The sequence below is a fragment of the Hippocampus zosterae genome, chromosome 11 (genome assembly GCF_025434085.1).
Source record: "Hippocampus zosterae strain Florida chromosome 11, ASM2543408v3, whole genome shotgun sequence".
Lineage (NCBI taxonomy): Eukaryota > Metazoa > Chordata > Actinopteri > Syngnathiformes > Syngnathidae > Hippocampus > Hippocampus zosterae.
In genome coordinates, this window is record NC_067461.1 from 484817 (window position 1) to 507017 (window position 22201).

At 49.8% G+C, this 22201-nt stretch overlaps 5 protein-coding genes across 5 annotated transcripts; 2 read left to right on the forward strand and 3 right to left on the reverse strand.

Moving 5' to 3' along the window:
- Nucleotides 1-281: 281 nt before the first annotated feature.
- LOC127609883 (cardiolipin synthase (CMP-forming)-like) lies at nt 282-3124 on the reverse strand. Its single transcript, XM_052079439.1, has 7 exons — nt 2603-3124; nt 2315-2452; nt 1822-1951; nt 1625-1710; nt 1466-1534; nt 770-861; nt 282-672 (listed from the first exon to the last, which is right to left on the reverse strand). The coding sequence occupies exons 1-7, from the start codon at nt 3014-3016 to the stop codon at nt 579-581; spliced, it is 1023 nt and encodes a 340-aa protein (XP_051935399.1). The 5' UTR covers nt 3017-3124; the 3' UTR covers nt 282-578.
- A 173-nt stretch (nt 3125-3297) lies between these two features.
- Nucleotides 3298-10608, reverse strand: LOC127609881 (DNA helicase MCM8-like). Its single transcript, XM_052079438.1, has 20 exons — nt 10350-10608; nt 9867-9932; nt 9712-9794; nt 9497-9646; nt 8849-8946; nt 8199-8397; nt 8034-8119; nt 7544-7689; nt 7300-7374; nt 7084-7225; nt 6626-6656; nt 6413-6550; nt 6271-6331; nt 5808-5888; nt 5394-5589; nt 5095-5311; nt 4571-4780; nt 4406-4482; nt 4012-4201; nt 3298-3930 (listed from the first exon to the last, which is right to left on the reverse strand). Exons 1-20 carry the CDS (start codon nt 10606-10608, stop codon nt 3838-3840), a joined length of 2598 nt encoding a protein of 865 aa, XP_051935398.1. The 3' UTR covers nt 3298-3837.
- Nucleotides 10609-12368: 1760 nt separating this feature from the next.
- LOC127609884 (DNA damage-inducible transcript 4 protein-like) lies at nt 12369-13914 on the forward strand. Its single transcript, XM_052079440.1, is given in 3 exon segments — nt 12369-12555; nt 12558-12575; nt 12874-13914. Coding segments are annotated over 3 exon segments (645 nt in total). The 5' UTR covers nt 12369-12443; the 3' UTR covers nt 13389-13914.
- Nucleotides 13915-14377: 463 nt separating this feature from the next.
- LOC127610433 (dnaJ homolog subfamily B member 12-like) lies at nt 14378-18168 on the reverse strand. The gene is made up of 9 exons (XM_052080601.1): nt 17977-18168; nt 17661-17838; nt 16928-17073; nt 16668-16838; nt 16503-16582; nt 16206-16315; nt 15940-16112; nt 15727-15869; nt 14378-14999 (listed from the first exon to the last, which is right to left on the reverse strand). The coding sequence occupies exons 1-8, from the start codon at nt 18107-18109 to the stop codon at nt 15748-15750; spliced, it is 1113 nt and encodes a 370-aa protein (XP_051936561.1). The 5' UTR covers nt 18110-18168; the 3' UTR covers nt 14378-14999; nt 15727-15747.
- A 25-nt stretch (nt 18169-18193) lies between these two features.
- On the forward strand, nt 18194-20604 carry LOC127610460 (tRNA (uracil-5-)-methyltransferase homolog B-like). Its single transcript, XM_052080651.1, has 2 exons — nt 18194-19184; nt 19774-20604. The coding sequence occupies exons 1-2, from the start codon at nt 18369-18371 to the stop codon at nt 20374-20376; spliced, it is 1419 nt and encodes a 472-aa protein (XP_051936611.1). The 5' UTR covers nt 18194-18368; the 3' UTR covers nt 20377-20604.
- The last annotated feature ends 1597 nt before the right edge of the window (nt 20605-22201 follow it).

Sequence of the window (22201 nt, forward strand, 5' to 3'; positions counted from 1 at the left end):
TTGACCTCCACCTTATCTCAAGTGATTACTCCGAATAAGCAACACCAAAGGTTAGGCAAAAGTATACACACGTGGCATCGAAATGTCCAAAAATGGAGTCCCCCAAGGTTTTGTTCTTGGTCCCCACTAAGGTTGTTTAACTCTTTTTATTTTTCCTTTTAACTGCAGGTGTGTCCCAACACATTTCTCTGACAAGTGTCAACCATTTACTCACTGTGTTTTTATTTTGGTGATGTCATTGAGATTTACTATCAGGTATGAATTGCACTCCTCAAGACGCATTTCCATTGAACAGATTTTCAATTTTATTGATAAATCAAACATTCATACGCGACTCATACGTACAGTAATGTGACGGTGATTGCTCTGTGTAAAAATAGAAGAAGCTCTTTCTACATACAGTGGGTCCAGTGGATGAGCGGCGGGACCACCATCTGCGGCGAGTCATCGCCATGGCGACACGCCTTAGCAGCCATTTGTTTGTTCTCACCACTCTTGGCCGTCATCCGGCACTCGCGTGTCCGACTCGTGCCTGCCTCGTTTGTCTCGGGCTTGTTAACGAGTGATTTTTGCTGTCGTCATGGCGACCTGGTGTTTAGCACCCGGACGGTCTTACGGCCGTAGTGCCAGTAGCTGTAGCCCGATGCCGCGGTGGTCGCAGCGGTGATGATCCTGCAACATGTAGGATACAAATTACAGTTCTGTGGAGTGCACACTCAATTCCTTTGAAGTGCATCGGCACCAGTGGGTGGCGCTGTTGGCGTCTTACCACAAGCCCTGCAGCAAGATGCTGTCGGTGTACTGGAAGACTGGAGCCGCCAAGGATGCCGCGACCAGAACCAGTTGGATGGCTGTGTTCACCTGTTGAGCGCCCACATCGACACGCAAACAGATCAACGCAAATGAATGCAAATGTGCAAAGCATAGCAATACAATACATGCTGATTGACGATGATGAAGCAACTCATTTATGCAGCGATGGCTATTTCAAAGTGCTCTATAAATACAGTTGAGGTATTAGAACCAATATGTTTTGATTAGATTGTTTTGGCGGCCCGGTAGTCCAGTGGTTAGCACGTCGGCTTCACAGTGTGGAGTTTGCATGTTCTCCCCGGGCCTGCGTGGGTTTTCTCCGGGTGCTCCGGTTTCCTCCCACATTCCAAAAACATGCATGGCAGGCTGATTGGACGTTCTAAATTGTCCCGAGGTTTGAATGTGGGCGTGGATGGTTGTTTGTCTCTGTGTGCCCTGCGATTGGCTGGCAACTGATTCGGGGTGTCCCCCGCCTACTGCCCGAAGACGGCTGGGATAGGCTCCAGCACCCCCCGCGACCCTAGTGAGGATCAAGCGGTTCGGAAAATGGATGGATGGTTTTGATTTGAACTAAATCCTTCATAGTGGCGGGTGATTCAACTATGAACAAAAAAAACATTTTTTTTCTACCTTGATACAGTGAACGTCTCACCTTGCTGAATAGCGTCGGCTTGAGTTGAGCTGTCGTGTAGCAGGGGTTAAAAAACTTACTGAGGGTCACCTGTGAGTGGCACGGAAACGACATACTATACACAAAATACTTCTTTTTTTAGGTGGCAATGATAAAAAAAACTAACAAAAAAAGCCTCACCGGTGGGGGCACCGTCTTGTATCTGACCCAGAAGACCGCTGCGATCAAACCAATGTCCCTGAAGACCACCAGAGCCGTCAGTGGTGCTGCAAGAGAGACAACGGGCACTTCATCACTTGCACAGGTTGGGCCAAGTGAATCCGCATCCTTTCCCACAGCTCACAGGACGATCTCTCAAGGCGCGCATGGAATAATACCTGGTATGATGTCTGCATACGTGAGGCTGATATATAAAATGCTGATGAGGATTTTATCCGCCAGCGGGTCCAGGGCACTTCCTAACGCCGACTTCTGCGTGGGCCACGTCCTGGCGATGTAACCATCCAGCTGAGAAGGACACGCACACACACGCAATCAAGACATAAAACAAGTGTTATCTGTTGGATGACTAATGATTAATCTACACTCTGGTGTCGGAGTCAACAAAGGGGTGGCATAACGACCGCAACTTTTGACAGTCGTCTCCCGTCTTACCTTCATTGAGAAGTGACCTGAATTTGAGAGGTAAAAAACAGGATGGCACCGCCAGTTGGTGCAGTTTTGCAACGTCACGTGAATCCATAAAATGGCGAACAAGCAATTTGTTTTTATTTCCCCGAATGGGCTTGTTTGGCGAAGTAAGGAGGAGCGGATTTGTGTGCTGACATGACACAGTTGTGTTTTTGGGCATCGTACGCGTGTGTGTGTTACCAGGTCGGTGGCTCCGGCGAGTGTGAAGAGCGCCAGGCTGAGGTGGAAGTGTTGTTGGATGATCAGGTGACCCAGGAAAGGAGCCAGGACTATCCGACACACGCACAGCAGGTTGGGGATTGTCCACGGGTTCTCGTACTGAAGGGTGACAATTGACAATCTATTTAACAGATGAACGGTTCTCAAACGGGGGTCTGTAAGCCACAATTTTTTGTAAAGCACTTTTATTTTCACTCCACCTTTTTTAAGGAACCGAAGTTGTGATCGTTACAGCCGGAAAGTGCTTACCAGTTCTTTAAACTTAAACAGGCCCTGTCCGGGTACCGGGAAGGCCTCCCCCTGCGGCGTGTCCGCTTTCTGGTCGTTCTTCCCCCTGAACTCTCGGCCTCCGGTGGACAGGAGAGCCCGGGAGTTGACCGCCAAGCTGCCGTGACCTCCGCGTAGCACGAGCTGGGTCCGACACGGCCCCCGCCGCGTCGACAGAAGCGGGCCGAGGCGACGGGGAGCGCGGAGGTCCGCCCATCTGAGGCCGAGACTCCAGGAGCCTCCTGGCCCCGGGATGACGAGTGTTCCGCGCCGGAGCCGCCATGTCGTCTTCACCTCCTCTTGCCGACACGCAGCCCCGAACCGCGCCGACAGCAGATACTCGGCGGCTTTGCGGCACAGCGGCGCCGGAGGGCTCCGAAAACATAAAATTATCATGTTCACCTGTACTCCGTCGGCGAGACATGCGTCCGCCGCGCCATGACGAAGTTTTACAGCTTAGGGCCGAACGAGTTCCGACAGGAACAAGTGCGCTGCCATGTTGCCGTAAAGAGTCGCGGCAATGTCGTAAATCTGCCGCGAGGGGGAGCCGCGAAACAAGACTGCGCGTGGAAAAAAAATGGTTCGAATATTTTACACGATATGGTTAAACGGAATATCACTGTGATAATACAACTGGAAAAGTGATTTGGAAAAAAAGAAAAACAACATAGCGTTACTCGGTTACGAAAAAGAAAGATGCTTTAATTAACAAATTAGTGCACAACAAATAAAGTGCAAGTCAAATAAAAGTAAACAATTTGAAAAATCATGCTTGCAAGAAGAACGATCCATTGAAATTTGAAGTAGCTGAAAGGGGCGGCAAATTTTCTAAAGTTTGTCAAATGTTTTCACAATTACGCCATTCTTATTTTAAATGGTATTATTTAGAATTTAAATACAATTACTTAAATATAAATGAATACATGAACATTTTATTTTGGAATTGTATTATACTTCCAATAAATCATCGACTTCAATCAATCATTTACCCTTACTTTAAGAAATACGAACCAATTTCAAGAAAAAGCGGCTAATTTGATGCAAAAATATTACAGGATTCTTGACAATGACAAATGCATGGTGGGCCAGGTTAAAAAACTGATTCGGGTACTTCACCCCACCCCTGGTCTCGCCTGTCTGTTGCTTGTTTTGCTCCTGAATGGTAGTTTTGCAGTCCACTCCAGTTCAGTGAGTGATGGTAAAGCCCGTTGGGCTTGTCAGACGGTCTGAAGTTGGTAGAGCTTGGCTCCTTTTTTCAACAGGAAACCTTGTTCATTCAGAGAACTTACCAGACCCTCAAAGTCCATCACCTGCCAAAAAATATCAATGACTTTTATCAACGACTGCAAATCATTGCAACATCAATTACAACACATCACGTCATAGTGCACCTTTATGTTCAGCCTCTCCGCCACAGATCGAATGGTCTGGAGGTCAAACTGCTTCTGATTGGTCTGCTGAGCGTGCGCGTGCAAAGCGCCGATGAGTCTTTTGGCGGCCCCGCGTTGGCTCATGCCCGCGCCCAGCTGCGAGCGCTCAAAGTCCAGGTTGCCCAGGCCGTCCGAGTACGTGTCAACCAGGCTGCGCAAACGGAGCGTGAGGTGTGTGAAGGAATGAAGAAAGGGAATATGGAAAATGTTTTGCTAGCTCGTAATAAGTCGTTTTACGACACTTTGAAACTAAACAGGCCCACAAGTGAGGAGTAAATCAGTTGACTGTCTATATTATTCTTGTTTGGTCATGTGATATGTGTGGCTCATAAAACATTGGGAAAGCCCGCTCTACCTGTGTTTCATAATTTCTACCACATCCTCCGCATGGCTCCCGGTGGCCGTCTCGCTGAGCTCCAGTCTGGCTCTCGCCTGCACGGAGGCAGCCAGATCGCACACTCGCAAATTGATTACTTTCCGCAGCGTGGTCCGACATCCACGGCGACGCCTCGGCGGCTACCTCGGTGAGTCTGATGAGCGACTCCAGCTGGCGGGTGGTGATGGGCGTGGTGTCGGCGGCTCGCGACTGGGACCTCAACGACAGGTAGAAGTTCTGAAGCGTTTGCGCCGCTTCCGCCGAGAGCGTGGGGTGAACGTAGTGGCGAGCGTAGGTGATGTACTTCCTTAACAAGACCGCCGGAATGGGCTCGGTCGCTTCAGCCGCTCGGATCTGAAAGAACCAGAGCACTTGTTGTTCTCAGCGTCACGGGAATGCGGGGCGCGTGGTGGTGGGGGGGGGGGGGGGGGGGGGGGGGGGAGATCATCGTGCTGGAAACGAAACTAAGAGTTCTAATCGAAAATGCCTGACATTACCAGAAGCCAATCAAAACCCAGGAGAATGACACTCCCACCACACTGATGAAATGTTCTTTATTCTCGTTTGATCGTTCTAAACTCAACCGGTCAAGGCAGACGGCCGCCCAACATTGAGGTACCTCCTTTGTGAAATGGCGCTCCACAAATCAAATGGAATGGAATCCTCACCTGCAAACGCTCAGAGAGCGGCATGTCGGCGCGCTCCAGCAAGATGGACGTCTCCGCGTCGCTCTTGTCGCCCCTGACGACTTGGGCGCTGGCGGTTTTGCCTGCGCCCGCACGGTTGGCCATGATGTGCTCCGACAGACGGCGGTCGTGAGACTCGTCCGGGACGTCCAGGAGGAGGAAGACCACGTCGAAGCGGGAGAGCAGCGGAGAGCCCATCCTGGAAAATCAGGCCCCGCGCAGCAGCGTAAGAGAAGGCGACAAGCCACGAAAACGTCCCGAGCGACCGACTGACGGCTCACTTCAAATTCTCCGAGACGGTCTTGCGTCGGTTGTAATGGCCTCCGATGGGGTTGGCGGCGGCGACCACAGAGGTTCTGGCGGGCAGAGAGGAAACGATTCCCGCCTTTGCCAGGCTGACGGACTGCTGCTCCATGGCTTCCAACAGGGCCTGCTGCTGGCTGCCTAGCTTGTCAAACTCATCGATGCAGCATAAACCTGAAGAGAGGATGGATGCCGACTTCAAAGGGGGAGGGATAAAGTGACTTTCTCCATTTATTCGCTACCAGAGATTCGTCAAGTGGAATCTAACTGGATAACACCACTGACACATTCGTGAAATCCACGACGCTCCTTTGTCATTGACACCATCTTGAGAGGTCTGAACTCATTTTCCGGAGATGAGCGCAAAAGCTAATCTGCATGGATGTCCCCACCTTGGTCGGCCAACACCAAGGCCCCGGCCTCCAGAGCGTAATCTCCACTTCCTGGATCTCTGTACAAACTCACTGTTAGTCCTGAAACACAAAATTCAAAGCGTCCCGTAACTACTTTGGCATGTGAAATACTCTCAAATCAAACAAAGTGTCGAGGTATCGAATACGGAGAGCGACTGTTGCTTTCAACTCCACCTTACTGTTGCGTTATTGCTAAATTAGCTTCCACGCAGGTGCCATCCTGCCTCTATTACCGCCTCCGATAACCTCTGAATTTGGAAATTAGTCCCCCGCCCCCCTCACCCGTTCAGAGCCATTTACACACAGTAGCAACGTGGGAAATAAGGTGGGGAAAAAAAAGCTGGCTTTTACAAACAGCGCAGATGAGGCAAAGTGGCTCGAATCAATCAAGGTTTACCGCCTTAATGTGAGCGCTGCGCGCAAAATCGTGGAGACGGGTTACCTGCGGTGCTGGTGCTGTTGCCACAAACGTAGATCCCCCGAGGGGCCACGTTGCACACCGCCTACAAACGACAATACAATGATTTTTGTTGGAGTTGGAACAAAAAGCCGGACGGAGTCGAGCTCTCGGGCGTCGAATCGACCTGCAACATCTGGCTCTTGCCCAGTCCGGGATCTCCCACCATCAAGACGTGAGGGTCTCCTCTCACCGGGACGCTGTTCTTGCCCGTGTGCTTCTGCCGGCCTCCGAACAACACCAGCACAAGCGCCGCTTTCACCAGCTACAAACGCGCGTGGGAACGCATCAGCGCGAGATGGCCGGCCGGAAAAGTCGCAGGACGGACGGCGGTGCTCACCAGGTGGCCGTAGATGGCAGGACATAGCGAGCTGAAGAGAGAAAAAAAGGAGTCAACAAACATCCGAAAGCAGCAGGAACCACCTGAAGCTCCACTTTGACAATCAAGTGTTGAACCCTTGAGGCCTCAAATGGATAAAAACCTTCAACTCATCGAAAGTGAAGCTAATTTAGCTGTAGCGATGAGAGAGAGAGCACAGAAGAGATAGAACGAAATAGTGAGAGAGAGAGAAACAGAAGATAAAGGGAGAAGACAGTACGTGAATAACAGGCTGTCTTGCATGCTTTGTTCCAAGGGATGAAATCATTGGACAATTGAAGATTGAAGATGAAAAATTCGCTTGTGATCAAATATTGAGGGTCAATTACATGCGGTGCCCTTGTGCCGACGCCAAATCTGGAGCCTGGCCCGACAGGCTCCAGATTTTTTTTTCTCGCCTTTTAGTCCGGCAAACTTACTGCACAATGAGTCTGAGCAGGTCAGGCTGCGACTGGATCTCCTGGATGGCGTAGAGCTCCTTCAGGCTAAACTCCTCACCTCCAGAGCGATCCTCGGGCGAGCCGCCAGACGACCCCGCGCCGCCACACTTGGACTGCTGACCTGCATTCGACAGTCGTGAGCTCCACCTGATGACGACGACTCACTCGGGAGTGAAACTTGCAAACGGCAGCCACCTTTGGTGTTGCTGACTGACGTGGCCTCGATGTAGAGGAGAAACATGCACTGGTCCTTATTCCACCTGGAGGTGCCTGGATCGCAAACACAAGGCCATTGATGAGAACCGATGATGTAAGAAGCAATCAAAATCGCTTTAGTGTAGCAATTTGGTAGCAATGGGCCTTCTGAAAAGTAGCTGTACACTGTTGATATGTCCGTCGACGCAGATGGTTGTGTGTGTGTTTGTGCGTGAGTGCGCACCATCATTTGTGACTCTAACGATCCCCGTCACTGTCACCGTGTCGCCGGGGACGCAGCTGTCACAGAGGTCGGCGGTCAGGTGGCACTCAACTGTGCGTGGGATGCGTCCGGCCTCCCTCTGCTCGCCGCACACCAACTCCTGCACCCTGCCAACACACACACACACACACACACACATACTTGACAGACCCACCTGTTTATCTGAACAGACCAAAACCAAATTTGCGAGGAGTCAGTCCGCTGCAGGTGAGTCAGTGCTGACGAACCAGTGAGCTAAGGGCGACACCTAGTGGTGATGTCGTCATTCTCAAAGGCTCTCGACCTTGATGAAATGATGCAATTTCAACATGAAGCGAGAAGCAGAACAAGGGACTTGGACAGTAAGGCAGAGGTGCAATTAACCTTTGTATCAATCTCGCGAAGGCTGTTTATTCCACTAACCCCGTGAGTGGAATAAACGGTGCAAGTCGACGCGGCGTGTCATACTTACTTGATGATTTGCCAGTCTACAGTGTGTGTCAGAGGGGAACTCCGTCTGGCGCTGAACGCACGACTGCGGCAATCTAGCTGGGTACACTGCCAGACAACACACACACAAGTGAGACCCTTCTGACGCCAACGCTGCGTATTCCCCAGGGTGCCGCGGGCCTCCTACCTTGTCGGGCGTGGCGTACTTGCCGTGGTGCAGCGGCAGCGAGAGCGTACTGGAGCACGACAGGCACTGGAAGGCCAGCCTGGTGCATCGAGGCCGGATGTTGCTCACCCGCACCACCGTGCCCCTCACGCACACCAGGCAGCCGAACACGCTGGCGCGCAGCGTGCGCAGCGGAGTCAGCGGCTCGTAGTTGTACAGCCTGTATATATATATATAGGTGGCGCTTACAGCGGGTATCAAAACTCTGCACACCCTTGTTCAAATGGCAGGTTTCTACGATATAAAATAATGAAAGCCAGAGGAATTATTTGAAAAAGCTTTTTTTCCTGCCGTCGTGACCTACAAAAAAAATCCCCTCAGAAAATCTTTTATCGGGATGAAGTAAAAGTAGACAACTGAGAAAAGGCCATTGCACAAGTGTGCACACCCCTTTATAACTTGCAGCTAGCTGTGTTCAGAATGAATCAAACACATTCACACGCGGGGTGTCTCCCAGAAAGCGGTCTTTCTTTGCAATTGAGACGTACAGGTTCAATGTCGGCGTTGGTCTCATTTTTTTATATTTCGTAAAAACGCCCGTTTGTGTGCAGTTTTCTTAAATTCCCAGTGGACCTCGAGCGTAAACAAACGTGAGCTTTGCCGCCGCATACCTTGCACTGATGCGAGGGATGCTAATAATTGGTGCAGTGACGGGCAGCTCGTCGCCGGGCAGCTCGGCGGCCTGTTTCTCCAAGTCCACAGTTAACACCTGTTTCACAACAAGAGGAGGCTGCCTTCAAAAAAATAAAATAAAATAAACATGACGCCTGCGGCTATCTCTATAGAAATGTTTGAATCTCGATTTATTTCTAATTTCTCGCATTTGGTTAAGTCGCACCTAGTATGCAACTCATCTCGTGTCCGGCCTCACACACTAGCGTCTACATTATGGCCTGTTTTATTGCCGCTTCTCCTGTTTCCTCTTACATGGGCGAGGCCCTCATAGGTTTGTCAAGCAAAAATAATAATAATAACAATTGTGAGGCATTTTATTCAGTTACTTTCCTGTGACACACTAAAAATAGCTCTGGGTTCCACTTTGGAGTCACACCTGTTGAGTTAATGTTCTCTGTGACTCTCTATGGCCGATAAATATTCGACTTTTGCAGACATGATCTGCCATTCATATGACGATCAATAATCACTCATATTTGGCCAGAATTCTTCTCATTCAACAGTGAACTCAAGATAGAAATACTGGCCCATACAGTATTAAGAAGTAATCATTCAACCAGTCCATCCGTGCGTGTGAGTTGTACCTGGTGAATGGCCACTCCTAAACAATTGAAGATCATCTCCGGTTGGTCCTTCAACTCTGCAGTCAGAGCAGGAAGCGCGGCTAGCACCGTCTCGTTTGTGGTCAGGTCCGCGTAGTCCACCAGTACGCTGCCCTGACGCTCGATCTCGTCCTGTAACGCACAGCGAGTCACCACCCCAGTCCACCAACCACATCGTGTCAGAAACACAACCCGACCTTGTCGTAGAGGTCAATCTTGGAGGTGAAATACTTCTCAAACGCTTTGATTTTCTCTACGAATGGCGAACTCTCGATGAAACCTGCCGAAAGAAAAGTCTGATGATTCTCATGTGTGAATCTTATCATCGCTCGGCCTAATCTTCATTAAATACCGTCAGTGAAGTACAGCGACCATCCTTTGTAAGGGCACAGCACATCCAGAGTGGCCTGATGGAGGACTGAAAAGGCAATTCGCATTCAAATTGGACTCTTGTTAGTGGGGTTAAAGTAGCAGCTATCTCTGCCGGTCCTTTTTTTTTTCTTTTAACTTCCCCTGAACATTTTTAGTTGAGAGAATGTCGCTATTTTCTGTTCAATGAATCTAGCGCTACTGTTTGTGTTTTTTGTTTAGTGCCAACATTTTATCAGTTGAATTACAAAGTCAAGTTGTGATGGTGTGACCAGAGTCCTTAGTGTGGCTAATTAGAGGCACTCAAAACATTTGCATTTATGTAACTGACGAGAAGTAGTTATTTGTAGTAAGGGCGGGTTCAGTACAGGACACGGGAGCAAAAAATATAAGTGCCTCTGCCTCCGATAGTGAGCTCATTTCTCAACAGTTCTTGTTTTTTCCAAAGCAAATTGAATAAACTCACCCCTATGTGTGCCAGAGCCGTGACTTGCCGATGCTCTGTTATCACATCCAGCCTTCCCACCGTATGGTCCTCCTCCTCCTCCACGTCCACTACCTGAACCCCCTCTCCAAGGTCTACCCCTCCACGCTCCTCTCCATCCGCCATTGCCTCCTCCTCTCCATCCCCCGTTGCCTCCTCCTCCTCTCCTTCCTCCTCCATTTCCTCTCCAACCATCATTTCCACCCCGCCATGTCCCTCTTATTCGGTCCTGTCCACTCATTTTTTCTGTGGAAGTTGATTCAAGTTAATCCTAGGGAAAACGTTTCCAAGCTTGGTATGAAGACAAACAAGGTAAAACATATTCATGACATGACAAATGAATGTAGGACTATGTTGAAGAACTAGCGATATGAGGACAACTGAGCCCCTTGTAACACGAGTATACAAGTACAGTACAGCACTTTTGGTGTTGCACATTTCGGACGTCACGGTTTTTCGGGCGGCTTAAGTTATAACTACCTCACTTCTCGACAGAAAAAGTGGTACGTTAAACGCAGTTGACATTTTAACATCTGTAAGTAAAACAGCCACAGGATGAGAAGAAGCGAAAGTTACCGATGACATTTCGATGTTTCCACTCGACGAGGTGTCAAAATTTGCCGCCACACAGTCGGAGCTTCTTCTTCGCCTAATTTCGGCGGTTGATTGGATTTCCGGTTCTGACTACCGACACTTCGAGGACAGATGGAGCACTGCAGTTGAAAACACAGGCAGCGTCGTGCCTCCCTATTGTAGTACAGTATTTAATGTTACGATGCGTTTTTATTTATAAATCGAATTCAAAATTAAAAATGGCAATTATATTTGCATTTACACGATCAGTGTGTGGGCACTGTGAGCGACTGGTTGGCACGTCCGCCTCACAATGCAGGGGTACAGTGTTCGATTCCTGCTCCGGTCTCCTGCGTGGCGTTTGCAGATTCTCCGCGTGCCTTCGTGTTTTTTTCCCCAGGGCCGGATTCAAACATCAAACCTGTTCACTGTGAGGTGGACGTGCTACCAGCCGCCAGCCCTCGTACCGCCCATGATAATCGCCGCATTCATAGCTTCATGTTTTAACATTGGAAATAGATTAATAGAAAAATAAACTCTCACTACGTTCAAGTCATTATACAATAATGCAGAATAATGTGCGTGTATGCCCACATTATACTGCATTATAAAACATACAACTAATAAACGCATAAAGATACAGATGTAATGGCGATACAGACAAAAAGTATCAAATACTAACATCACCAAATGGGAAGTGATGTTGATGATGACGGACAGCATTTTGCACCACCGAAGATATTTTCTCTGCACGCTGCGTGCAGAATTTCGCAATAAAAAAAGGCAGCACGTGACGGGTGTACGGTGACAAATGTATGATCGGAACGTTTACTGCAGTAACTTTTGTCATAGTATGCTTTTGCAACGTGCACCAATACAAGAGTTATATGCAGAAAGACATTTGTAATAACGATTGTAATACACGAAGGAACGGTTTTGTTTGGATTATCTCCCTACGGCCAACGCACGGACATACATACACTTGGGAGTGATTGTGAGTCGTCGTCACTGTTGCTTCCGATCATTTCGTTGCAAATACGCAGCCTACGTGCAAAACGTGAGGGTCGTGTGACGCCTGCTGTTGACCTCCCACCAGCTTGTTATTGGGCAACTTCGGCAAAGTGAAAGGGGGAACAAAAGTTTTGTTTCATTTTTGAACATTTTGTGTTTTATCCATGTTGGGCTGTTTTGATTTGTTTTTCATAAATAAATAAATTGGAAAATGGATGGATATTAAAAACGAAAACAACAAGAACGGAAAGTTTGGGTGCGGCGAGTGTTCCGGGGGCGTGTCCTTCGCTGTAACATTACCATGTAGGTTTGGATGCCGAGCACGTGAGGTGTCTCCTAATTGGCGGATAAATCCAATGGGCGGAGCTTCGCCGCTCGCCTATTTAATGCTTTGTTCCATTATTGCTTCTAGTATTCTGCCACAGATTCCGACTGACAGCTGACGTCACTTTTTTTGCACCTAACCCTCATTTTCTGCTCTTTTGTTTGAAAATGTCTTGCGCTCATTCCCTGGACGGGAGCTTCCCACCTTCCCCGGCCGACGACGACGACGGCGGCTCCAAGCGGTTGTCCTGGGGCAGGCTCAAGGGGCTCGCGCACAGGCATACGACAATACTGACACCGGTGAGTTCTGCAGCAAACTCTTTCGTCTCAGAACTGTTGCATGAAGTAAATTTCTGCACGTGTTTAAAAATACGTTTCTATTAAATGCAATGGAACATCGCAAAAGACATCACCCCCCCCCAAAAAAACCTGAAGAAAATTACATTTAAAAAATTGTCTTGGGGGGGGGGGGGGGGGAATGAACAACTGCTTCACATAATTGCATTCTGTTGTTGGTATGTATGTGTGCACGCTGTTATCAAGTCAATGCAGTTTTGTCTCCAAATGGCTCTGACCGACTCCCCGTCCTTGCGTTTAGGTTCCGTAGCAGACATGTCCACGTGTAATTCAGAGAGCAGCTTGTTCTGTTACCCCTCCGAGGAGACCCTGGCCGCAGAGCTGGTGGCCACCATCGAAGAATCTCTCCACGGCGCCGCGCAGCTCCTGGGCTGCTCCCGTCTCCTCGTGCCCGACTCCCTGCTGGACCACGTGGGCCAGGAGCTGGTGCACCTGGCGGGCAGCGAGCCGTGCGGCCTGCGGGGGGCGCTGGTCGAGCTGTGCGTGGACAGGGGCGAGCCGTGGTCGCCGTGCAGCGTGGGCGAGATCGCCGTGGTCGGCGCGCTGGTGCCCACCTTCCACGTGACCCTGGTGCTCAGAGCCGGGGCGGGTGGATTGTGGCCCGAGGTCCGGAGGCTCTTCATCGGCAGCCGGTCCCGGCACACGTGCGAGACGGCCGCGAGGCACCGACGCTCTCTAAGACTGAGGTCTGGCTTCAGGGCCGTGAAGAGGAAGTTGTACTGCTCAGGGGAGCTGCTCATTGAAGAGTGCTCCTGACCTAAGCGCTCCTTGACTAGAAAGTCTCAAATGAACATGCCAAATGACACGAAGGGCTCGGTTTTTGTCACAAATCCCAGAGGACCCCGATTTCTGACAAAGCGCAAGGCTCGCTGTGCCGACTTGAAAGGAATGAAAGGAGCCCCTTTGATTGGCCGTGATGAAGTCAACCGAGACCGCTCCCACAGCAACGCAGCCCTCCCTTCTTGCCGATTGTGGGTCTGCACTCAACTACGGAGTGACCAACATGGCGTGTAACCCGCCCCCCGCACAGAGTTACAACTTTGTTCCACGCAGGATTTAGGCCAGTCACAAAAATAGAGCCCCAAACGCACAATCCCAGCAACAACGTGTACGGTAGTTGGCAAAGAGCCGTCTGTGGCAGCTTCTCGCCTGGCTGGAGGTGATTTTTTTTCTTTTTTTAAATGAAAATGCATCTTAAGGTTGCTTGACAAGATAACTTTGCTATCTGATGGTCAAATCTTACGTGTTTTTGTATTTACGAAAAATAAATTATTTTCTATGACTTGTCTTGTGTGGTGACTGCTCGGCAATTGTGGAAGATTCTCTTTCTTGGCCTTTTTTTTTAATTTTAAAAATGGACAGCTCATCCAGGTCATTCGTAGATCAAGTAAAAATGAAAATAAAATGTATGCAAATTATGTAAAATAGTTGATACCAGCTTTTAAATTCAATTTGAATTACCGGTATAAATCAACCACATTATTGACCGAAAGTGAGTAGCGGTATTTTAAGAAATCTGTTAACCGCACAATAATCAAATAACCACTAAATAAACACTTTTTTTGTGAGATTAATATTGGAAAAGTACTTTGTTACTTAAGACATGGAGAAAAAAAGCCCCCAAAGCAATGAATATTGCAATTTGCAATTGACTCTTTTGTTCCTTTCAAGCCACCGTACAAAGGTCTCCTCACAGGGCAGCCGACGAACGAGCCTTACGAATCAACTCGAACCGAGCAAACGTATTGAACGGCAATTTCAGACAAAATTTATTTTCAAAAGAAAACCATAATACAACTCTTCACTTGTTAATTTAATAAATAAGTTTTACCTGTGCAAGATTTTGTTTTTTTTTTTAAACGATCTTGATCCGACGGGCTACGAGCAAAGTCACTTCATATTATTAATAAATGAGATTACCGTTGATAAATTCTGCACTGTTAAAAAGTCTAGTCAATATGTACACTTGGAAAGAACTAGAAAAACAAAAAGCAAAACTAATGAGCGGCTCAGACGTGTGTCGACGAGAAGGCCGGTTGGGGTTCTCAAAATGGAGAAGAGAGAGGGGAGGGGGAAAAAAAAAAAAAAATCACAATCTTAGCAGCTTTGTTTCCTACTCCAAAGGGACGACCCCGCGGACCCTCGCCGTCCCGGGAAGAAAAGGTCAGCCGAAGCCTCCTGGCTTGTCGTATGCCAAGTCGGCGGTCCACGGGAAGCTGCCGAGCGCTTCCCGGATCAGGTCCGCTGCCCACAATGCGTAAGGCTTGTTTTGATTCGCTTGGGTTTGCTGCACACATGCGCTCCGATTTGGGGGGGGGCTGAGGCTACCGATGCGGTCCTCCAAAACGATTCAAGTACCCAAAGGACCTAAAAGAGAAGATATACGCTATTACGTGGCAGTAAAAACCTGAAAAGATTTACTGTCCGGGTTTGGTAGATTTTTCAAATCAGATTTTTTCGTTTTACGCGTTAATATTTCTCAACTGCAATTTTTTTTAAAAACGTGTTCTTTTAACAAATGTTATTTCGGTAAAACATATTTCGCAATGCTTGATTTAATGATCGTGGATGAGCAATACACGCGTCATCCTGATTTTGAAATCAGCAAAGTCCCTCGGACCCTTTTTATTGACAAATACGCTTGACCTTCAATGTAGGTCAAAAGTGGTGTTGCTCACGCTGCAGGAAACCGCTTTTATTTCCGCGGCCAAAGTTCGACGGTCACGCGGCGGAGTAAGTCTTCCAACTCCTTCGGCCATTGCACTAAAATGCGTCCGCGGAAATGCGACACGGTTGGCTCTCAAGCAGAAATGACGGTGCCAGCGCTAGCAAAACACAAACAAAACTGGGCTACATGCTAGCGATGGGCAGCAAACGGAGCCCTCGAGCCGCTCTCCCTCTTTTCGAACATAAAACGCACATCAAGTCGTCTCAGCTCAACAGCGCCCACTCACTGATGAAACGATTCGAATAATTCCTTCAAACAATGAACATTTCGACACGGTGCTCATCGTTAAATCGGAGAAGAAGAAGAAAATAAAAATGTCGACAGTGAAATTAGCAAGAGAAAATTTGAAGTGCCCCTTCACGTTACCCGTAACAGTCCAAACAGCTTCTAAGCGTCCAGCATGATCTGGATCTCGGATAAGCGGTTGCAGCTGGGAGTCCCCATCCTCTGCGCCCTCTGGTACAACTCCGAGTCGCCGAAATAGCGGGCGCGATACATGAGGCCTTCCTCTGAAAGTGCAGACCAAAGCGTCAGCCACAATTGGCGCCGCGAAAGGCGCCGCGGCTCAAGTGCACCCACTCTGCTGCTTCTCCTTCCAGCAGTTGTTCCTGAGATTGGAGATGTAGTCCTCCTCCACCGCTCTCTCCACATTCCTCAGGTTGGCTCCGCTGAAGTCGTCGTCAAAGCGCTCACCCACGTAGAAAGGCACCTTCAGGTGGGACGTATGCCTTTTGTGAAGGTAACCCGCCGACCTGGCGGGGGACGGAGCACACGCGGCGGGCGCGACTTAAGCGGGCGTGCCAAAACGGGACGCCGGGCGGGCCGGAGGCCGCGGATGCGCTTACGGGCGGTAGCTAAGGCTGTAGGGGGGCTGCGTGACCATCAGCTGGCTGAGCGCAGACACCAGGATGAGGATGAGGATGGGCATCAGCTGAACAAACAGAGCCAGGCCTCCCTGCTCACAGAGAGACGCAACCACACCATTCCAACGCGGGGAACGTGGCGGCGTAAAAAAAAGCATTTGTGTTGCGAAACATCGAGTGCAAAACATGAGCAGTAATTACATTGTAATTACAATGTAATTACTGCTGTACATGGTTGAGTACAATCATTAGACGTAAGGGGGGGAAATGAAGACTTACGTCTCTTTGCTGCTCTCTTCTCTCTTGCCTGTTGTGGTGCGCAAAGTGCATTCTTCCGTTTCTGTAAACGTGTACGTTACCTAAAAGCGACAGGCGAGCGGCCATCAGGGGGGAGAGCGCGGACATTCGGCAGCCGTACTTTGGCTAAGCGACTTTTTGACTGACTGGATGGGAAGCCTCCGCCAAAGAACATGTTGAAGAGGTCCTCGGGTGAAATGTCGGCTTCAAAGTCGCGGTGCTGCCGCTGTCTGCTCGGGTGCGACCTCTCCTCGCCGTACTGGTCGTACTGCCGCCGCTTGTCCACGTTGCTCAGCACGGCGTAGGCATTACCGATGGCTGAAAGGCGCGGGCAGATAAGCGTCAGCAACGCCGCGCGTTGTCGTTGCATCGCGCGCTGGCTCGGACCGCCGTCACCGCCGGCGCACCTTTAAATGCATCGGTGGCTCCGGGCGCGTGGTTTTTATCAGGGTGGAACTTGAGAGCCAGCTTCCGGTACGCTTTTTTGAGATCTTCATCGGAGGCTGTCTTTTCTACCCCCAGGATTTGGTAGTAATCTTTGCAGCCCTTAATCCTGCAGGGATGAAACAAATTTGATGAGCGGATAGAACGGCTCTGATTGGTCAAACGCCAGGGCGAGAATATCGCGGCTATTTTATCAGCGGGCGGCCCGTGAACAGGATATTTTTTTATTATTATTATTTTTTGTATGTAAGCTGGAAATTGTCTTAATTCTAACAACAAAACCATTTTTTATGTTGACTTTTCCTGGTTTTCTTACTAACCTCCTTATTATGCTTCTCCTAACCATAACCTTTAATTTTGAACGCGGCCCTAATCATTTTTTGTTATTTTTGTTTCTCGAGCGACATGAACATTGCTCATTTGCACAGCTGGTCAATTTCTCAATAAATACGCCAAAAGTAAGGGCTCGTTTACAACTCGCTACTGGCCGCAAGGAATTCTAAACCAGGACCAAAATACAATCCAAAAAGGTCCCGCGTTTGCATCGGCTTTCAGGTTAACAGCTGGAGCCACGACGTCACGAGCTGGCACACTTTAACCGGCGCAACATTTGCGCAACTTGTAGTCCTTGGGCGATTCACGACCAAACCGACAAGTACGTGGTATTGAACGTGGAAGCAAATGACGCGTACTGACTTCCTGACCGCCTCCATCTGCTCGGCGGTGTAAGGTTTTGTCGAATCTGCGGGCCTCTGCGCGGACGTTTCAGCGTCCTCTCGGTGATGACGGTGCCTCGTGGAGGCTCTTTCTCCGTTAGCGGGTCCGCCATTCTGGTCCGGAGGCTTCCCGTTGTGCGCGAGCGTGTCCAGTAAGTCTGTTCGGGGAGAAAACGACGGCTGTCAGCCAAACCTCACCGTTTCTCACGAGCCCCAATCGTGCAATGCTAACGGTTAGCGTTGCAATGTGTAAAGCGGCGGTCCGCCGTGTGAAGAACCCGCTCTACTCGACTTACTTCGGGCTTGGTCCGTCGGAAACAAACGCTGGGCCTTCTCTAAAAACTTCCTGGCTTTGTCCGGTTGGTTGTTGCTGACTGCGTTCAGTGCGATTTTGATGCAACGCTCCGCTTCGTCCTTGTTTGAGTCCATTGCGACACGGCGGAGCTATTTACTTGACCCAGCTCTGGGCGCGGGGTGATGACGTCACGCAAAGGCAACCCGACTTCAGTCGAAACGTCACAAGAGCGGGACCCCGGTTTCCGCCGCTTGGCCTCCCGATTTCTCTTGAGAGACCTTGACAAGTGGAAGAAAACGGTGGTGTTGGATTTATTATTTTTTAGTAATCATACATCCGCGGTGTGACCTAAGATCGCATTTTCAAGTCACCGCTGCATCTTTGAGAGCCAAGATGGCTTACTGTAGGCCGTTCAATCTTATGAGACGGGTTCCTGCGCGTCCTCGTCGGGAGACCTGTCTGTCTTTTTCATCTAAAGACACCACAGCTGCCGTTCGGGCAACGCAGCAACCAGTCAAGAACCGTCAGAAGAAAAGAGACAGGAGGCCCACCCGGGCCGGTGATTTGTCCTGGGAGGACAGGCTGGCCTCAGTGGTCACCCCCCTGTGGAGGCTCACCTATGACGAGCAACTTGAAGTCAAGCAAAAACATCAGGAGAAAATACTGGAGCAGCTCTGCGATGGCGGAAAGATCACCTTCCCCGTCCTGCCTATCCTGCCGTCCCCAGTTAGGGACGGTTATCGAAACAAGACGACCTTCTCCGTCAACAGGGGAGTGGACGGGAACCCCAAGACGGTTGGGTTTTACGTGGGCAAAGGCAAGGATGGCAACATTGTGTGCGTCAATGGAGACCACCTGCCCAACATGCCGGAGAAGCACAAACAAGTGGCCGGACGCTACCAGGAATTCATCCGCCGCTCTTCCCTGGAGCCTTGCCTCCTCCTCCACGACGGGGGCCACTGGAGAGAGGTCACGGTGAGGACCGATGCAGCCGGCAACACCATGGCCATCGTGTATTTCCACCCACAAGGGCTCTCCCGGGAGGAGGTGGCGGCCCAGCGGGAAGACTTGGCCGAGTTCTTCGCCAGCGGCCCGGGGTCGGCTTGTGAGCTGGACTCACTTTACTTCCAGGAGAGCGCCGTGACGCGTTGTACGCGTGAGGACTCGCCCTACCAGCTCCTGTTTGGTCACTCGCACATTTATGAGCAGGTAATGAACACAAGTGCAGAAAGTATGCGGTTTCATAAAATGCAGGACTGATGTGGATTCTTAAAAAAAAATGCTGATTCCTGTCCGCATATTGTTGTCCGGACAACATATTGTTGCCATAGCGGAAGTGCGCTTCATTGTCGCTCACCTTATCATTAATCAATACTTGTGGACAGTCAAACGGTTGAATGACTTCCACCGCCACTGGATTCATTTCATTAATTAGATCTAATCAAACCACTTCTGCACATTCACGTCAGTCATTTGGCGGTTGAATTTTGCCCAAGAAAACAACTTGGAGGTTGACGGATATGCAATTGACTCCTTCCAGCAGTAGCTAAAGAACACCGCAAGGTGGCAGTATTTATTTTCAAACACCTTCCAAGTGTCAATAAGCCTTCTTTCAAGTGGGGTACTTTTTTTTTCAGGACACTGCGGTTTAGGCATATATGTTAAGAACCAAACAAAACTTTGTTTTCATAAAGCTCCCCCCCCCCCCAAAAAAAAGACCACATCAGGAAATCAATCATGATGACACTCCCGGTGTATACTGAAATAACTAGCGGTAGCTCTTGACTGTCGTTGACAGATGCTGGGCTTTAGCTTCCGCATCTCTCCGGACGCATTCTTCCAGGTGAACCGTAGCGCCGCTGGGGTGCTCTACAGCGCGGTCCGAGACTTGTGCGTCCCCGATCGCGAAGACGGATCGGGGACTCTCCTGGACGTGTGCTGCGGGACGGGCGCCATGGGCATCACGGCGTCCCCCAGAGTACGGCGACTCGTCGGGGTGGAGCTCGTAGAGCAGGCGGTGGAAGACGCCAGACACAACGCGGCCCTCAACCGGCTCCACAAGTGCCGGTTCGTGGCCGGAAAGGCGGAGGCGGTCCTCCCCGACCTCGTGTCCCAGTTGGGGTCTGAAGACGGGCGCCTGGTGGCGGTGGTAAACCCCTCCCGCGCCGGTCTCCATCACCGAGTGATCCGGGCCTTGCGCAGCCAGCCCGCCATCCGCCGTCTGGTCTACGTGTCCTGCAAGCCGGAGGGCGAGGCCATGAGGAACTTCAGGGAACTTTGTTGCGCAGCCGACCCGGCGAGGAAACTCCAGGGCGACGCCTTTTCTCCAAGTCTGGCCGTGCCCGTGGACATGTTCCCGCATACGGAACACTGCGAACTAGTGATTCTCTTTGAGAGGTAGCGAATGGCATCTTCCGCCGTCCACCTCCTTGCCTGGGGGGACACTTTGCCATTGCCGCCACATATTCAGACTCTTTTTGTGCCTGTGTCACTCTTTTGTTTTACACCAAGTCCTGCAGTCGGGCAGTATTTCTTGCGAAAATGCAAACTCATCGTTGTCGTGTAAGGCAAGACGGCAACCGTCGCATGAAAAGCGCTCTGGCGGATCAATAAAGTTTTTACCTTCTTCCCTGCAGTCGCTACTTCTTGAAATGGGAATTGATGCAAAGCTAGCGGTTGCTATGGTAACGGAAATCCTCCCCGTCAATTAGGAATTGATCAAATGGCAACATGCTAACGCTAGGATAGCCAAACAATTTTTATTGCATTAACTGTAAAAGTGTGGCAATCGATCATATCATCCCGTGCGTGCGTGCGTGCGTTGACAAAGGCATTCCTCCTGTTTTCAAGGTATACACTGTTGTGACTTGAAAGGCTCCTTGTGGACAGTGCACAAGTGAAGGCGGGCCATGCGAGGCAGCGGCAAGCATGCTGAAAAAAAAACCCCAAACACCCACATTTCAACACCGTCAAGGTAAGTGACATTTGAAAAGCCAAAAATTTCCAACTTCTCTACCGCACATTGTCCCTTAAGGTTCGAATTCCTCGCTTGAACACCCCCCCCCCTCGTTTGAAGAGAATGACATTGTGCGTTTGCCGTCGTGGCCGCTAGACGGCGCTCGCGACCATTTCTCCAAAAGTCTTTTCAAATTCGTGGACTCGGTAGTTTTGGGCTGATGTGAGCTGTCGCCTTGGGTTACGAGTGAGCTTCAGGCACTCCGCAGCTTCACAGAGGTGAAAATAGATGACCCCCCCCCCCCAAAAAAAAAAAAAAATAACGTTGGACAACAACATTTGGGGACAAATATTTTTTAGGCACAGAAACTATGCTCCCTGATATTTCAGGTATATTTGTTTTGTTTGTGCTCTACTCTCAAGACAGTGATTGTGCTATTAAAAAAATAACAACTGTGGAGTGTGTGCGGCATCCTGTGAGCTCTCGCTGGTTAGGTAAGCCTTCCTCGGTGTTCAGAGGAAAGGGAGGGAGCGCTCCAAGTCCCTCTCGAGCCGCAACGCACAAACGTACGACTGCGCCCATGCGTGACTTAACTCTCATGTCGCAGCTCTGACGAAGAATAAAATCAATCACACTTGTTAGTCATGACCTGTCGTGACCTTTTGGTGATTAGAGATATAAATTCGTTTTCCTGCGGCAAACATAATAAACGGGCACAAACGAGGATGGACCTGCCGTACTGCAGACGTCTGCAAAATGTCACGTGTGCTTTAAAAAAAAAAATGGATCAGAGCAAAAGTCATCAGCTTGAAGCTCCTCCACACGTCGGCCCATTAACGGAGCGTCGCGTCCTGGTCCAGATTGAAGCGCCGAGTCGGCAGCCACTTCCTGTTACAAACGTTCATTTGTATTGATTTGTGCCGAGCGGCCAGCTGAATATTTCTTCAATGAGTCACCGGATTGCTTTTGGAGAACGATCCGCTTTTGCAAGCGAAAGACGATATTGCGGCTTTTTTTAGGGTGCGCGTTGAAAGGGCTAAACTGGGATACCATGCCGGGTGCTCGACAATGTCATTTTGATGATTTAAAAAAAAAAATTCCGGTCAACTTTTAAAGGGAGACTTTAACATCCATTGCAATGCAACTGCCCGTTTGCGGCTGGGCCTAAGCCCCCACATTTTCGCCCATTGACCAATTCCCATATCTGACCTTTTTATTCATTGATCAAGGTCGTTGGTATTGATCTTCTGAGATTCTTTTGGCCGACGGT